The 19,392-nt window shown below is 35.0% G+C and overlaps 1 protein-coding gene across 6 annotated transcripts in view; it reads right to left on the reverse strand.

Moving 5' to 3' along the window:
- The window catches only part of PATJ (PATJ crumbs cell polarity complex component), a 450,328-nt gene that overhangs the window by 235,318 nt on the left and 195,618 nt on the right, over positions 1-19,392 (reverse strand). For all 6 annotated transcript variants that reach the window (XM_037827057.1, XM_037827058.1, XM_037827056.1 and 3 more), the window contains one exon: positions 5,859-5,964. In XM_037827057.1, coding sequence (XP_037682985.1) covers positions 5,859-5,964 — 106 coding nt within the window. The remainder of the gene's footprint in view (positions 1-5,858; positions 5,965-19,392) is intronic.

Here is a 19,392-nt window from a genome sequence, read left to right on the forward strand (position 1 = left end):
TCCATAAAACATGATAAGGAAACTATAAGAAGGAAGAAAAGACAAGAGCCTTTAGAGAGTAATAGCTTAAAAAAAAGAACAACAATTAAAAAAACTAAATAGAAGGGCCAGAAATAAAATTAATGAAATCTTGCAGAAAGGAGAACAAAATGACAAGGAGATAGTAAATAGGAGATGAAAGAAAAAAAAAAATGAAGGATTTTACATATATTTGTTTTAGAACAAGAAGAGATAAAAACTTGTCCAAAAAATTATTTCAGAAAATTTTCCCAAATAGGATATGTGCCCAGCCCAAAGAATTTCTGTCCTGTAAACCCCTTCTCAGGAAGCTACTAAAGGGTGTGCTTTACCAAATCATGGCGTCAAGTAGGGATTTAGGAAATAGTATCCTGTTCGATAGGAGTAAAGGAAACTTCCAGCATAACAGTGAAGGTAAACTCCAGGATAACAGCTGAGCAGGAGGTCTAGACAACAACCAGTCTAGACTAGAACAGGAAGACAGGGCACCAGGAAGATGTCTCCAGAAAAGAAAACAGTAGTGAGAAATAACCTGATGTGTTGGGCTGTATGGAGAATATGATTTGGAGGCGTTTAACCATGGGGATAGTGACAAAGTCAAAAAAGCAAGCAAATACAAAAAAGGAGACAATTTTTATGCTTAGGAAGAAGAATATATTATATAAACAGGGAAACATAATTATGAGAAATTGCTTGGCTCAGTAGGAAACAATACTTACATGGTCATAGGCTGGCATGTTCTCAAACTGTTTTACTGAAAAAATTATGGTAACTATATCGGAAGGATAGATGGAGGGGAGGGGAGAAGTGACCATGCTAAATCCTCACCTTTTAATAAAATTCAGTATTTAATAATATTCAGTAAGTAACATAAAATTGATAGATCAGTAAATCGGTACATTATCTAGCTATATCGGAGATATATCGAAAGTCAGTCAGAAGTAAATAGCGTTAGAAGAGTTTTACTAGGGATATTAGGCAGAAGGGAGATGATGGATAGGTAAGGATGGGTAGGGGATTGCTATTTAAGTTATACTTCTTATCAAACTAAAACTTTTAAAATGTACATATATTATTTTGTAAATTATAAAATAAAGGAATATCCTCACACACTGCTGGTGGAAATGTATAATAGTCATGCCACTTTGGATAACAGTCTGGCTGTTCTTCAAAAGGTTAAACTTAAGAGTTACTGTATGACCCAGCAATTCTACTCCTATGTAAAAACAAAGATTAATGAAAACAACATATGTCCACATAACTTGTACATAAATATTCATGGCAGCATTATTTAGAATTGCCAAAAAGTGAAAACAATCCTAATGTCCATCAACTGATAAACAGATAGTGTGGTCTAGTCATATAGTAGAATATTATTTGGCAATAAAAAAGGAATGAAGTACTGCCACAAAATCAATAAATCTCAAAAACAGTATACTCTCTGAAGGAAGCAAGACAGAAAAGACTACATAATGTATGATTCCATTTATATGAAATGTCCAGATTAGGCAAATTATAGAGACAGGAAACAGACTAGTGGTTGCCTAGGGCCTGTGGGGAAAGGGGAGTGAAAGCTAATGAGTAATGCTTTTGAGGGTTGATGAAAATGCTCTTAAAACTGATAGTGATGATGGCTGCACAACTCCATGAAAATACACTTAGAGTAGGTGAGCTGTATGGTGGGTAAATTATGCATTAATAAAGTTGTTATTTAAAAAAGTCATCACTTCTAAATTTACAAATATTGTGACTCTGAGTAACTGATTTGGTAATCAACCACATTTCAGACGGTCATAACTAGCAGCCTATTCTTTTAAAAAGCTAAAATAAAACAATATGAATTAAAGTGAAACAGGTGGCTGCAAGTTATAGGTAATCTGGTTTTTATTTGGGTGGTGGTGGTCACAGGTATTAATTTTTTAATTACACTTCATAACCCAAGTATATATACTCTTTATATCAAATATTACATTATGGTATATAGTTTTGGGGGAAAAAAAAGTCTGAGGAAAAAGGCCATAAAGATGTATTACAGTCAGTAATGAAACCAAGTCCTTCAGGAAGAAAAAAAATTGAAGTGGAAAAAGAAAACAACATACAGAGAGAACACTATTCTGGATTAAAGTATAAAGAATGGATTTTAGGAGGCCTACAGGATTAGATTCCATTCACTTTTCTTCTATATCACTTAAAAGCTAAGTGACAATAAACAAGCCAGTTGCACTCTAAGTATTTAGGACCTCATTTGCCTCAGAGATATGTTTGTTGTGTGATTCACATTGCTTCTTTATGACCACTCTCTTACACGCTATAAAAAGGCACTCCCCAAACCTTCTGCTCAATGTTGTTTAAAGAATATAGTTGAAAAATGAATGCAAACAGGTTAGAAAGACCTAGTTGATGTAAAAGCATTTAACCTCTGGGATCAAAAAGTGAATGAAGCCAGATTTTCTACAGATAGTGGCTTTTCTTCCTGGGGATCAAAACTTTTAGATAAAGGTGAGGGGTAAGATATTGAAAAGAGAAGATCAAGCAGTTCTGGACAGAATGCTCTAGAACTAGACAGTACAGTCAGCAGAAAGGGTATCTCCAAAGCACCACAAGCAAACTTGATTTTCATCACATGCCCACTACTGCCTACACAAGTCACACACCCTCTGCCATTAATTTGCCCAAAATACTGGGTTTCTATGATATGCCAGGCCAAAACAGAAAAGGTCTCTAGCCTCATGGAACTTTGAGGGTTTAGTGGGTAAGATAGATATTACAAATGCAAAGAAAACTATAAATATGAGAAAGATTGGGAGAAAAGATTGATTGACACCTGTTGATTCGTTGACAGAAGGGGAGCTAATAGAAGAGGTTTCAGTTCGGGGGTGAGGAGGGGGAGGGATTGAAAACAACTGACCTAGATTGGTATTTTTCACACTGCAGGTTGCAATGTATCGGTTGGTCATGAAATAAACCAAGTTGCAACCAGGATTTTAAAAACAGAACAGAAGAGAATGGAAAAAATAGAAGTTTAGTGTTCACCACATGTTATAAAAGTAAGCAATGTTTCAGGAAACTTTTGTTTCAATTATATATGCATGTGTGTGTTTAGTCATACTTTAGTAAAATATACGTTACTGTGGGTCACAGTCTGGAAAAACTTTACGAAAACCTAATCTGCACAATGATTATATGAGCCCGATCTCTGCAGGATGGGTTTCTTATTGTCATTTAGGTCTTATTCCAAATATCTTGGTTTTTCTTAATGATCCTACTTAGTGTTGTCCCCTCCAAGGCATTTCTTCTCACACCATCCTGTTTTATTTTATTTATAGCATGTATCACTTTTTAAACTATTTTATCATTTGCTTGTTGATAATCTTTTCCCCCCCTAGAGCTAATAAGAGGAGCAACATTATTCCTGGCTACCCTGTGCCCAACACCTCGAATGGCAGTAAGTCGACCTGCGTCAGAGTTTAACTACACTTTAAGATCTTGTGCATCTCATGTCTGTGATCTCTCTAATAAAATCACCACTTTCTGGTGGCCGCAGACTTGATTCCAGTCATCTACTTCAGAGTCATGAACCTTGGCATGAAGGTAAATCATACTTTCACCACTGTAAAAGAAATGTGTAGTCTGAAAAAACCATGAAACAATCTACTTTTGTTTTATATGGAAGTGCAGACAATTCATTTAACAAGAATTAAGGAACACAGAAAAACTCAAGGGATCAATTTCAAATGGAAACACAGCCAAGGCCAGAGGCTTTAGGCTCACGTGCAGTTTTTGATGTAAGCAATTTAACAACTATCCTCGAACAGCTCACATTCCAGAAAACTGCTTAACAATAAATTCAATGGGAAGTTAAATGGGAAGGGAAATGTACAGTGGGAAGGAAAACATTGGGAAGTATAATGGATAGAGAGGAAACTCATATCCACAGCCCAAATAGGTTTGCTGGAAAATCAGTGAAACATAAAAAGCTACAGTTAGAAGATGACTTAGGTATTAGAGTCTTCTTTTGCATGCAGTGTAAACTGATGTCGTTCCTGAACCCCACCTATGATGTGTATGTGTGTCTATGCATGTCAGAGTTTCTAGGTTTGAACCCCATTTCCACTATTTATTAGTTGTATGACTTCGGACACATTCCTAAATTTCCCTGAGCCTGCTTCTTTATTTGTATAATTAGGGACCTCACAAAGTTATTGTGTTCATGAAGTTAATAATACAGGTAAAGGCTCTAGAACAGTTCTTGGCACATGGTAAAGCAGAGTACTTATTATGTACCACACTCCTTATACTGAGCACTTTAAATGCCTTTTCTTTCTAATTCTCACAACAATCCTATGAAGCCGGTTATTTCAAGACTCCACCCTCTTTTACAGAATGACAAGTGTGAGCCATGTTGTGCTTAAGTGCAAGAATTCACAAGTAGTAAGTAATAAAATTAGGTTTGAACGTAGTCTAAGTCACACGCCAGAGCCGGGTTTCCTAACAACTATGGAAATACTTTTTAGCATTGAGGAAATTATGAATAATCAACAACCTATCTTCACTCTGCTGCATTTTCCCTAATATCTAGGTCAGATCAAGGGATTATATTACACATGTGGACATACATATTAATCATATCCATCACATATAGCTCTCCAAAAAGAGGCTGAGAACCTAGGTACTACCAAATTACTTATCAAATTTTGTTCCCATGCCTTTGCATTTTCCCTTCCAGGTGGACGACACCATCAAGAAAAAAGAGGCTATGTTTTATTCAATTTATAGCAGACTCAACACTGCTACTAAAAAGCAGTTGGTATTTAACAAAGACTTGTTGAATATATGAAAAAATAATGTACAAGAAAGGGCTCTGTAAAATCGCAAAGTATAAACCAAAATTTTTTAAAAGTCAACTTAATTATTATTATTAACAATAAGGGCTAATATTTATTAAAGACCCAGCATGTGGTGGATAAAATGCCTTATCATCTTATTTCAATCCTCACAATAACTCTACGAAGTAGGTATTATTATTATATCCTTTCTATAGATGAGGGGCTTAAGGTCACACACACAACTAATAAGAAATCTTTCAATTTCTATATCAAACTCCTTTTCTGTATTGCAGAAGGGAAACATTACTTAAAAACAAACATGGTTTTAGTGAGATACAATTAAAATATATAATTAAGTGGTTTTTAGTATATTCATACAATTGTGCAACCATCACCATAATCTAATTTTAGAACATTTTTATCACCACAAAAAAGAAATTCTATACCCATTAGCAATCAGGTCTAACTACATATATTAAACATGCATAAAAAAAACGGAAACTCCTTTAAATAAACTCTCCATATATGAATGAATATTTGATACAGCTAATGTAAAAGAAAGCCATGAAAATGAATTCCAAAAAAGAAAATATAACTTGCTGGGCCTTCCATAATTTTGCATTATTAACCTCACCATTTCCTTGAGTAAGGCAAGTAAGTAATCAAGAGCTGATAACTATGTACAACTAAGATTTTTATAGGTCAAACTTCAATTTCTAGAATTTCTTAGCATTTCTTTATTCAAAACCAAATAGTAAGATTAGGAGGGAATATAGGTAAAACAGTGTATGACCCAGCTTCTTTTCATATTCACTGTAATATTCTATCAGTATCTAAGAGAAAACTTTGGAAAATAAAGTCACAAAAGCTTAGGACTAAGATATAAATTTTCTTTTTTAACATATGTTCACAAACATTTCCCAAGAATCCACAGCCTATATTTGATAATTTACAATTATTAAAGCATAATTTAATAAATTCTTCACCTGCCCTGAATAATGAAAAGGAACTCACTGTCAGTAAATGCATATTCTCCTTCATCTTCTTCACTGTCATCAGATGGAGCACTATAAGGAGGGGGCAGTTTCATTGGAGGTGGAGCAGTTCCTCGCCTCTGATGCTGCAAAATTTGAGAAAATAGTTAATTGCCTTTACACAGTCCTATTCCTCACTGACAAATAGGAAAAAAAAAAATCCGTAAATATTTTGAGTGTATCTACCTTACTCATATCACAAGAACTGTAAAACAAATACACTTTGACTGTGATGTATACATAGCAATGTAGAAAACAAGAATTCAAAAGTACAGCTTTAAATACTACTAACTTACCCAGTAGAGTAAGTTCTTTTCCCTGGCGAGAAAGACTATTGTATACATTTTCCTCATGCTTTTGAACCTTAATTTTTTTTCTATTATTAATCAATAATTCAAATGAAAGGCATTTCAAAAATAAACCTAGTAGTATAAACAATCATCTGATGTATTAACTCCACAACCATTTAAAATTTTTCTTCAATTGGTAGATGCTACAGATTTTCTCAAAAAAGCTGAAATGATACTAAGATCTTCCAACTAAAAATGTATTCATTTAAAATATGTTGTTGGTGAACACATATTTCTAATGTTTTTAAAAAAGAAATCTTTACAAGATTAATCTTTATGAGTAATCCTTAAATGTACATGCCAAACAACACAGCATATCAATATTTGGTTTAAATACTTAAAGTAGAGCAAAATCGTATGATCAGATTACCGTCACAGAATGTGGATCTTTTCTTGAATGATGGAAAAAATAAAACATGCCAAACTTTATGGCGTGGTCCAAGCTGCTAAAAAAGAATAGGAACTGATATATCCAAGCCCAAACACCAAAGTAACTGGATTAAGATTTGTTTTGCTTCAGGATTTCAATAGAGTACATTCAATTATGCATTACAGTACAAAACCACTAATGGCAGGAACATTTCCATAAATGAAAATGACTGGCTCCTTACAAAATGCAGGCATGTAATCTAATCCTCCAGAACAAAAAACACAATTTAGGGTCCATAAAAAAGAGCACACACCCAAGTTTATTTAAGAAAGTATCTAACCAAAGCAGTACTTTATAATTTGTAGAAACCCAAACAGAGATAAAATGCAAGAGGGATGAAGGAAGAGAATATACTAAATATGAAAAGCTTAATAAGCAACAGGATAATTCAGAAATGTGATCACTATCTCTCTAATTCCTATTTGAAGAAACTTAAAAGTAAGTGAAATAAAGAGTAAAAAGGCAAAACAAAATCTTTTCAGTAAACCTTTTTCCTCAGAAACAGATGATTCTATGTCAAAGAGAATAATCAGAACAAGGACAGCCAGCTTTAAAAATAATATAAGATTTAGATGATTGTATGGTATGTGAATATATTTCAATAAAATTGAATTAAAAAATAATATTAAGAGATGTGGATTCTCTTTAATAGCATTATTTTTTTTTTTAAATAAAATTGTGCTACCGATTTATTTAATTAACTTCTACCCATACTCTGGGAAAGATTACACAAGCATCTCCCTGGTCTCACTACAGCCTGAGGTGGGTGCAGTCTTTCTGCTGCAATGAGAAGGGTGTGGGCAGCACCAGGTTCTCACTGTGGCAAAGAGGGCAGGAGCAAGGTAGATACAGTAGGTCAGGTGAATATAACCTCCATAAAGGCAGCAAACAAACAAGACTCTGTTATCCTCAGCTTTGAGAACTGTGCACAAAGTTTGCCTCCATTAAGTATCTGCTGAGTAAGTCCTTCATGCTGTTTAGGTTCCTTAACTCTAAGAAAGAACTAAGAAGTAGTAGCAGACCCACCCACCAGCGGGAACAGGGCAGTTTCTCTCACCCCATCACCTCACATATAAGGCTTTACAGATAGGCTAAAAGACCAGAATCAGCAATTTTTTTCTATAAGGAGGCAGACAGTAAATATTTAGGGTTTGTGGGCCATACAGACTCTGTCAAAACTACTCAGCTCTGCCAATTGAAACAAAAAAGCAGCCATAGAAAATGTGTAAAAGAATGTGCATGGTTGTGTTCTAATAAAGTTTTATTTATAAAAACAGACATCGGGTTGGATTTGACTTTTGGACTGGAGGACCTCTGGATTAGGTGATTGACAGTTAAGTGATTTGAGTGATAAGAGAGAGCAGGTAAATATCACAGGTGGGACTAGAACCTACCTTATAACACACGATAAACCCAAGCAAGTCACATAGAACCTGAAAATACATTTTAAGAGAGCCAAAATATTTGCTGAACAAATAAAAGAGATGGCACAAAAAAGGACAAACTTCAGCCATTCAAGTAAATTTTTATTTTTACTTTCAGAAATAATAAACTATAGGAAATATTATTCAAAATTAGGCATGATCTTTCAAGTGATTTTCTGGGCATCACCCAGCAGGCCCATTTGATACGCTAGGGATATACACTTTTCTTGACTTGCTATTTACTGTTTTTTGTTTGTGTGTAATTTGATTAGGTTTTTTTAATGCAACTTTATCGCAATATATTCACATACCATACAATCATCGGAAGTGTACAATCAATTGTTCACAGTATCATCACATAGTTGTGACTATTTACTGTTGATAAGGATATTTAACAATTCCCTAAGGGTAGATGTTAACTTTTGGAAAACTGACCATGATACAAATGATTCTTGTCCAATAGAATTGCAAATTAAATTTGTTTGGAAGAGATGCAAATTATTTTAGTTCCCTTGAAAAGATAACCCAAAGCCTACAATTTCACTGCCCTTCTTGGGTCCAATGAAACGAATAATAACTCTTTGACACATAGACCAGTGAGTTTATGCATTTCTGGAACTACATGTGACATAAAGTTCTAGAACAGAAGCTGAAATATTTCTGTGTATTTGTAACCAAGAAAAGCCCTTACCCCTCATTGTGTAAGTTTGAAATATTTTTCTATCTTCAGAGGATATTAATAAATTAGATATAAACTCTGATAAGATAAAAGATCCTTGTTCTGCTTGGTTTATAGAGACTAACAAGCATTATTTAAAATAGTGAAACTAAACTTTCACTACTTTAAATGTGTCAGAAAATCCCTTCTCACAGAAACTACTACTCAGAAGAATTTTTAAATGAGAATCCAGATTTACATAAAGTGACTTGATGATTTTAATTTTAATTTTAATATAGAAACAGCTATGCTTTCTTCCAGGTCTTACGGATATGAAATATAAAACAAAAATATAGATTATAAAAACATTTACACCAATAGTGCATGAAACCCACATATCTATGTGATATACATATATACAAAGATATATATATAAGAATATCACAAATATTTACTCACTAACCTAAATATTATCAGTCAACTCCAGGTGAAGCACAATGTGGAGTACCATTAATAGAACATGTTTGTATTGTTTGTAGCTCCTAAGAATAATCAGAGAGGATTGTGGGAAGATGGTGGAGGGGGGAGCTCCAGATCTTAGTCTTTCCACCAGAACAACTATTAAACAGGCAAGATCTCTCTGAACAATTATTTTGAAACTCCAGAGGCAAGAAGAACACCATATAAGGAAGAATGGGAGGAAGGGGCTGATAAATTATGGTAAAGAACAGTAAATCACTCTCTCTGCACAGTGGGCTAGTGCACATCCCCTACTCTCGTGACAGGCCACCATGGGGTCCAGTCCCTGGCAACCTCTCTGGTAAGAGACAGAGATGTAAAATTCCTCTTCCCAAAGGACAGGGGAGGGCACAGCCAATCAATGATCACAGTTGCTGATTAGAGACTGGATCTTTGGAGGTCCAGCTCTGAGGGCGGCCATTGTTACAACCCAGCAACAGATAGGGCTGCAGTGGAGGAGACTTAAAGATGCTGCACCTCCTTAGGGCTGCAGGGGACAGTTAGCTGAAGAGCTGTATTTGCTGCCTAGGCCAGCAAAGTTCAGCCTTGGAGAGTCATGGAAGAGGTCCTTGGCATCCCTTCTGATCCCCTCCCAGGACATGATGAAGCCATCTGCATGTACTTTGTGGGTCCCTGGTTCTGTTTTAGCTGGGTAAGATAGGACTGAAAAAGTTGTCTTAAGTGTGCACCTCTTCCCAGAATTTGCCCTCCAGGCAAAAGCAATTTGAGAAAACCAAAGAAATATAACAAACTTTAGAGGTAGAAAATCTAGGGCAATGGCTTGCAGGCTTCAAACAACTAGGAGAGGGAGTTCTATCTCCTGGAAAACAGAGGGGACAACCAAACTCCTGTAAACAGAGGAACTCCAAAACAACTAACAAGCCAAAGCCTAGGACAAGACATAGGCATAGAAAGACAGGAAAAACCCTACATAATGCATTTGCCTTGGGCAGATCTTCTTGATAGAAGGACTGAAGCTCAAGAAAATCTCTCTTATCATCAGCTGGTTACAAAATCAAGAAACAGGTATTAAGAAACCAGGGAATCAAGAAACAGGCATCAAGAATCAAGAAACAGGCATCAAGAAACCAGGGAATAAATCCCAGAATTAACATTTAAAATATTATAATGTACAGTGTGCAAGAAAAGAGTACAAGACAAAGATACAAGAAATGATGGTCCATATAAAGGAAGAGGAAAAAATCCAGAAAACACCAATGAAGAAGACTAGCATGTGAACATAGGTAACAAAAAAACTTTTAAAAAAATGATCTGAAAAATGCTCAAGGAGATGAAGGAAAATACAGAGTATGGTAGCTGAAGTTGAATGGACCCCAGAAGATTTTTTCTGAAAGCAAATCCATTCCTGTGGGTATAAAACTTTGTGGTGGGACCATTCAATTAAGCTGTTTCAGGTGAGGAATGCCCCAGTTGGGTCTTAATCCTCTTACTGGAATCCTTTATAAGAGGATGAAATTCAGAGAAACAGAACAGAAGCTGAGAGAGAAGGACACAGAAGCTGAAAGCAACAAAACCCAGGAGAAAAGGACCATCATGTGCCTTGCCATGTGACAAAGGAATCCAGAATCACCAGTCCACCTGTTTGATGCCTTGATTTGGACATTTTCACAGCCTCAAAACTGTAAACTAATAAATTCCCACTGTTAAAAGGTCATTTTTGGTATATTACATTTCACCAGGTTTAGCAAACTAAAACACAGGATAAACAAAGGATATCAGGAAAACAATGAATGAGGAATATGAGAATCTTAATACAGAAATAGAAATTTTAAAAAGGAACCAAAGAGAACTACTAGAGTTGAAGATCACAATAGCTGAAATAAAAAAACTCCCAGGAGGCTTTCAAGAGCAGACTGGAGCTGGCAGAAGAAAGAATCAGTGAATCTGAAGATAATACTTTAAATGAGCTGGGCTGAGGAGCAGAAAGAAAAAAGAATTATAAAAAGCAAAAATAGCCCAAGACACCTCTGGGACACCATAAAGCGTTCTAAGATATGCATTATGGGAATTCCAAAAGGATAAGACAGAGAAAGGGGTAAATGGAATAGTCAAAGAAATAATAACAGAGAACTCCCTAAACGTAGCAAAGATGTAATTGTGCCTATCTAAGAAATCCAGAGGACACCAAACAGGAAAATCATGAAGAAAAATACAATCTGCCATATACTGAACACATTGTTGAATGCAAAGAACAAGGAGAGTGTTCTGAAAGCTGCAAGAGAAAAACAACATGTCATGTACAAGGGAGTCCCTATTAGATTGAGTTCCAATTCTCATTAGAAACCATGGCGGAAAGAAGGCAGTGGGTTGAAATATTTAAAGTACTGAAAGAAAACAACTGTCAACCAGGAATTTTAAATCCAGTGAGACTTTCTTTCAAAAATGAGGGAGAGATTAAGAAATTCTCAGATAAACAAAAGCTGAGGGAGTTCATCATCACTAGACCTGCCGTACAAGTAATGCTAAAAGGAGTTCTTCAGACTGAAAGGAAAGTACACCAGACAGTGGTTAAAAGTGACATATATACAGACCTGTGGTAAAGGCAACCATTTGGGTAATTATAAATGCCAGTACTATTGTACTGTTCATACATCACTCCACTTCTCACTTCCTACAGATGCTAAAATGCATACGCACAAAAATTAACAAAAAAATCTATGGTTTTGGGCAGACAATGTACAAAGATATAAGTAGTAATAAGTACAAGAGAAAAGGGGGATGGAATGGGAGGGTAAAGCAAAAGTATTCATTAAGTTGGTATCAAATCAAATATGACTCACATATTTAGAATGCTAAATTTTAACCCTACAGTAACCACAAAGAAACAGATGAAAAATATATCCTGATAGCAAAGAGAAGACACTCAATATGGCTCAACATGAAAACAGAATAAATATAAAAGTTAGGCATTAATGGAAGAGTTGAGGGACAAAATAGGTATAAAACATACAAAGGCTAAGTAGCAAAATGGCAGAAGAAAGTTCTGTATTATCAGTAGTGAATCTTAAGTGTAAATGGATTATCCTCTACATTCAAATGCCAGAGATTGGGAGAATGGATAAAAAAACCATCCATTACACAACTATATGCTGTCTGCAAGAGACTCACTTTAAATTCAAAGATACAAGTAGTTTGAAAGTCAAAGGATGGAAAAAATATGCCATGCAAATATCAGATGAAATAGTTAAAAACAGTTAAGAGGGACAAAGATAGTCATTACATCCTGATACAAGGGGATACTTCAACAGGAAGATGTGACAATTATAAATATATATGCCCCTAACAGGAGAGCCCAAAAATATATGAAGAAAACACTGACAGATTTGAAGGTAGAAATTGATACAGTAATAGTAGGAGACTTTAACACACCACTGTTAATAAGGAGAGAACATCTAGTCAGAACATCAATAAGGAAATACAAGACTTGAATAATACTCTAAATCAACTAGACTAACAAATATATACAGAACACTTCACCCACCAAAAATAGAACACACACTCTTCCTGAGTGCATATGGATCATTCTCTAGGACAGACCATATGTTAGGTCGCAAACAAACCTCAATAAATTAAAAAATTCTGAAATCATAAAATGTGTATTTTCTAACTACAATACAATGAAGCTAGAAATCAATAATGGAGAAATGGAAAATCCCCAAATATGTGGAAATTAAACAACATACTCCAAAACACCTAATGGTTAAAGAGGAAATAAAGTGAAATTAGAAAATATCTTGAGGCGCAATGCAAATGAAAATACAACATACCCAAACTTATGGGATGCAGTGACGGCATTGTGAGAGGGAAATTTAGAGTTCTAAATGCTTACATTGAAAATTAAGAAAGACTTCAAGTCAGCAACTTGCCTCAAAACTGGAAGAACTAAAAAAAAAAGAGCAAGCTAATCTCAAAGTGAGCATAAGGAAGGAAATAAAGATTAGAGCAGAGATGAATGAAACAGAAAACAAAACAAAACAAAACAATAGAATGAATTAACAAAACCAAAAGTTGATTATTTGAAAAGATAAATAAAATTGACAAACTTTAGATAGAATGACAAAAAAAAAAAGAAAAATAGAGAGCATACAAATAAGGAAAATCAGAAATGATAAGGGGGACATTACTATTTACCTTGTTGAAATAAAAAAGAAGATAAGAGGATACTATGAACAACTGTATCCAATAAATTAGGTAATCTAGATGCAATGGATAAATTCTTAGAAAACATGAACTACCTACATTGAATGAAGAAGAAATACATCTCAACAAACTAATAATAACTAACAAATCACTAGTAAAGAGATTGAATCAATAACCAAAAACCTACCAACAAAGAAAAGCCCAAGACCAGATGGCTTCTGTATTACTCAGGATTCTCTAGGGAAACAGAAACAACAGGACATATCTATAAATAATAAATTTTATAGAAGTGTATCATGCAACCGTGGGGATGCATGAGTCTAACTTCCACAAGGCAGGCTGCAAGCTGGCAACTCTACTGAAGGTTTCTGAATTCCCTAGGAGAGGCTGGCTGGCTGAAGTAGAGATGAAAATTCTCTCTTTTAACTGCTGAAGTCATCACTTTTTCTTTTAAAGCCTTCAACTGATTGGATTAAACGTCTCTCATGGTGGAAGACACTCCCCTTAGTTGATTTTAGATGTAATCAGCCATATACACACTCAACTTACTGATGATTTAAGTCCAAGAAATGTCCTTGCAGTAGCAGTTAGGCCAGTGCTTGTTTGACAAGACACCTGGACACGATTACCTGGCCAAGATGACACATAAATCTAACCATCACAGTCCATCCCATGTAAACTTGGCAGCTATACACATCACCTTAAACCATACTTTATCTCTAAATAAAAAAACAGTAACAGACATGTTTTTTGCCTAACAATACAAAACTGTCCCACATACAACCGGAAATGCACTAAATCTCTCTAGATAAGACTGCAAGTCTGTGAGTTAGTCACTCGTTTTTTTAAAAATTCAGTTTTATTGAGATATATTCACATACCATATAATCATCCATGGTGTACAATCAACAGTTCACAGTACCATCATATAGTCATGCATTCATCATGCCAATCTATTTTTGAACATTTTCCTTACACCAGAAAGAATAAAAATAAGAATAAAAAATAAAAGTATGATGAATGCACAACTGTATGATGGTGCTGTGAATAACTGATTGTACATTGTGGATTACTGCAGAGTGTATGAATATATCTCAAATAAATTGTATTAAAAAAAGTAAATGAACAATGGGGGGAGGAGGGGAATGGGATGTTTTGGATGTGTTTTTTATCTTAATTTTTATTTTATTTTTTGGAGTAATGAAAATATTTCAAGTTTGATTGTTGTGATGAAAGCATAGCTATATGATGATACTGTGTACACACTGAATGATTGTATGTAATGTGATTATATCTCAATAAAATTACATTAAAAAGAAAAAATAAAATAAAAGTATAAAAGAACAGCCAAATCATCCCCCCCATCACACCCTATTTTTCATTTCGTTTTTGTCCCCATTTTTCTACTCATCCATCCATACACTGGATGAAGGGAGTATGATCCACAAAGTTTTCACAATCACACTGTCATCCCTTGTAATCTACATAGTTATACAATCATCTTCAAGAATCAAGGCTACTGAGTTGAGTTTGATAGCTTCAGATATTTATGTGTAGCTATTTCAGTACACTAAAACCTAAAAAGGTATATCTAGATAGTGCATTAGAATGCCCACCAGAGTAACTTCTCGACTCCATTTGAAATCTCTCAGCTACTGAAACATTATTTTGTTTCATTTTGATTCCCCCTTTTGGTCAAGAAGATGTTCTTAATCCCACAATGCTGGGTCCAGGCTCATCCCCTGGTGTCATAACTTTCAGTTCCTCTGAGTATATACCTAGTAATGGAATAGCTGGGTCATATGGAAAATCTATACTTAGCTTCCTAAGGAACTGCCACACTTCCTTCCCAAGTGGCTGCACCATTCTACATTCCCACCAACAGTGGGAATTTATTGTTTTTTGGATAATGGGCATTCTGGTAGATGTGAGATGATATCTCATTGTGGTTTTGATTTGCATTTCCCTAATAGCCAATGAAGTTGAGCATTTTTCAAACGTTTTTGAGCCATTTGTATTTCCTCTTCAGAAAAGTGTCTGTCCATGTGATTTGCCCACATTTTAATTGGGTTGTTTGTCTTTCTGTTGTTGAGTTCTAGGATCCCTTTATATATTCAGGATATTAAACCCTTATCTGATATGTGGTTTCCAAATATTGTCTCCCATTGCGTAGGCTGCCATTTTACTTTTCTAACAAAGTCCTTTGATGTACAAAAGTGTTTAATTTTGAGAAGATCCCATTTATCTGTTTCTTCTTTGGTTACTTGCACTTTGGGTGTAAGGTCTAGGAAACCACCTCCTATCACAAGATCTTTAAGATACTGCCCTACATTTTCTTCTGAGTCTTAAGGTCTTCACGCTATTGCTTAGGTCTTTGATCCATTTCAAGTTAATTTTTGTATAATGTGTGAGATAGGAGTCTTCTTTCATTCTTTTGGAAATGGATATCCAGTTCTCCAAACACCATTTATTGAAGAGGCTGCTCTGTCTCAGTTACTTTGGCTTGACTGCCTTATCAGAGATCAATTCTCTGTAGATGCAAGGGTCTATTTCTGAACCCTCAATTCAATTCCATTGGTTGGTTTATTTATCCTTATGCCAGTACCATGCTGTTTTGACCACTGTAGCTTTGTAATATGTTTCAAAGTCAGGTAGTGTGAGACTTCCCACTTTGATCCTCTTTCTAAAGATATTTCTGCCTATGTAGGGCACCTTGGCCTTCCAAATATATTTGGTTATTGCTTTTTTGATTTCTGCAGAGTAAGTTGTTAGAATTTTTATTGGTATTGCATTGAATCTATAAATCAGTTTGGGTAAAATTGCCTTCTTAATTATATTTACTCTTCCAATCCATGAACATGGTATGTTCTTCCATTTTTTTAGGTCCTGTTTGATTTCTTTTAGTAGTTTCTTATAGTTTTCTCAGCATAGGTCTTCAGTGGGTTGGTTACGTTTATTCCCAAATACTTGATTCTTTTGGTTAATATTTTAAATGGAATTTTATTCTTGATTTCCTCCTCTTATTGCACATTACTTGTGTATAGGAACACTACAGATTTTTATATGTTGATCTTGTAGCCTACCACTTTGCTGTATTCACTGATTAGTTCCAATAGCTCTGCTGTCGATTTTTCAGGCTTTTCTACATATAGAATCATGTCAACTGCAAACAGTGAAAGTTTTACTTCTTCCTCTCCAATTTGGATGCCTTTTATTTCTTTTTCTTGCCTAATTGCTCCAGTTAGAACTGCCAGCACAATGTTGAATAAAAATTTTGACAGTGGGCATCCCTGTTTTGTTCCTGATCTTAGAGGGAAAGCTTTCAGTCTTTCCCCATTTAGTATGATGTTACTTGTGGGTTTTTCATACATTGCCTTTGTCATATTGAGAAAGTTCCCTTCTATTCCTATCCTTTGAAGTGTTTCATTATGAAAGATGTTGAGTTTTGTCAAATGCCTTTTGTGCATCTATTGAGATGATCATGTGGTTCTTCCTCTTTCATTTACTGATGTAGCACATTACATTAATAGATTTTCTTGTGTTGAACCAGTCTTGCATACCCGGAATAAATCACACCTGGTCATGGTGTATAGTTCTATTAATGTGCTGCTGGATTCAATTTGCAAATATTTTGTTGAGGATTTTGCATCTATATTCATTAAAGAGACTGATCTATACTTTTCTTTTTTTGTAGTATCTTTGTCTGACTTTGATATTAGAGTGATGTTGGCTTCACAGAATGAGTTAGGTAGCTTTCCCTCCTCTTCAATCTTTTGAAGAGTTTGAGCAGGATTGGTACTAATTCTTCCTTGAATGCTTGGTAGAATTCACATGTGAAGCCATCTGGTCCTGGGCTTTTCTTTTTTGGGAACTTTTTGATGACTCACTCAATCTCTTTACTTGTGATTGGTTTGTTGAGGTCATCTATTTCTCCTCGAGTCAATGTTGGTTGTTTATGCTTTTCTAGGAAGTTGTCCATTTTGTCTAAGTTGTCAAGTTTATTAGCTTATAGTTGCTCATAGTATCTTCTCATTATCTCCTTTATTTCTGCAGGGTCAGTATTTATGTATCCTTTCCCATTTCTGACTGAATTTATTTGCATTCTCCCACCCCCCACTTTTTTTGTTTTTGTTTTTGTTAGCCTAGCTAAGGGTCCATCAATTTGATTGATTTTCTCAAAGAACAAACTTCTGGTTTTGTTGGTTCCCTCTATTGTTTTCCTGTTCTCAATTTCATTTATTTCTGCTCTAATCTTTGTTGTTTCTTTCCTTTTGTCTGCTTTAGGGTTATTTTGCTGTTCTTTCTCTAGTTCCTTGAGGTAAACAGTGAATTCCTCGATTTTTTACTCTCTCTTCTCTTTTAATATAGGTGTTTAGGACAATCAATTCCCCTTTCAGCACCACCTTTACTACATCCCATAAGTTCTGACAAGTTGTGTTTTCATTGTCATTTGCCTCAAGGTATTTAATAATTTCTCTTGTAATTTCTTTCTTTACACACTGGTTTTCTAAAAGTGTATTGTGTAGCTTCATTATATTTGTGAATTTTACTAATTCCTGCCATGATTTCCAACTTCATTCCATTATGACCTGAGAAAGTGTTTTGTATAATATTAATATTTTTAAATTTGTTGACACTTGCTTTGTGACACAATATGTGGTTTATCCTAGAGAATGATCCATCAGCACTTGAGAAAAATGTATATCCTGCTATTGTGGGGTATAGTGTTCTATAAATGTCTATGGAGTCCAGTTCATTTATCACATAATTCAACATCTCTGTTTCCGTATTGATACTCTGTCTAGATGTTCTGTCCATTGAAGAGTGCAGTGTACTGAAGTCTCCCACTATTACTGTAGAGGTATCTACTTTTCCTATACTGTCCAGCAGGTGGTGCTTGCCTCATGTATTTTGGGGCACTCTGACTTGGTGCATAAATATTTAAGCTTGTTATGTTTTCTTGATGAATTGACCCTTTTATTAATCTATAGTGTCCTTCTTTGTCCCTTTTAATTGCTTTTCTTTTGAAGTCTAATTTGTCTGATATTAATATAGCTACTCCCACTTTTTTCTGTTTTTTTGTGTGTGAAATATCTTTTTCCAACCTTTGTCTTTCAGCCTATTTTTGTCTTTGTATCTAAAGTGAGTTTCTTGTAGATAGCATATAGATGGGGCCTGTTTCTTAACCCATTCTGTTTATTGGGGAGTTTAATCCATTAACATTTAGTGTTGTTACTGTAAGGGCAAAACTTTCTTCTACCATTTTGTCTTTTGGATTCTATATGTCATATCCTATTTTTTCTCTCTCTCTCCTCTTACCCTTACTGATCGTCTTCATTTCTACACTCTTCTCCAAACCTCTCTCTCCTGCTTTTTCCTACCAGCCTGTAGCGCTCCTTTTAGTATTTCTTGTAGTGTTGGTCTCTTATTCACAAACTCTCTCAGTGTCTGTTTGTTTGAAAATATTTGAAAATATTTTAATATATTCTCTCCCTCATTTTTGAAGGACAGCTTTTCCAGACATAGAATTCTTGGTTGGCAATTTTTGTCTTTCAGTATCTTAAATATATCATACCACTGACTTCTTGCCTCTATGGTTACTGCAGAGAAATCTGTATATAGTCTTATCAAGATTCCCTTTTATGTGATGGATCACTTTTCTCTTGCTGCTTTCAGAATTCTCTCATTTTCCTTGACATTGGAAATCTGATCAGTAAGTGTTTGGTGTAGGTCTATTGGGATCTATTCTGTTTGGAGTACACTGTACTCCATGAATCTGTAATTTTATATCTTTCAAAACAAGTTGGGAAATTTTCAGTGAATATTTCTTCTGTTATTCTTTCTGCCCCTTTTCCCTTCTCTTCTCCTTCTGGGACACTCATTACACATATATTCATGCAATTCATGTTGTCATTTGGCTCCCTAAGACCCTACTTTTATTTTTCCATTCTTTTCCCTACCTGTTTTTGGTG

The sequence above is a fragment of the Choloepus didactylus genome, chromosome 2, assembly GCF_015220235.1.
Source record: "Choloepus didactylus isolate mChoDid1 chromosome 2, mChoDid1.pri, whole genome shotgun sequence".
NCBI classification, from domain to species: Eukaryota; Metazoa; Chordata; class Mammalia; order Pilosa; family Megalonychidae; genus Choloepus; species Choloepus didactylus.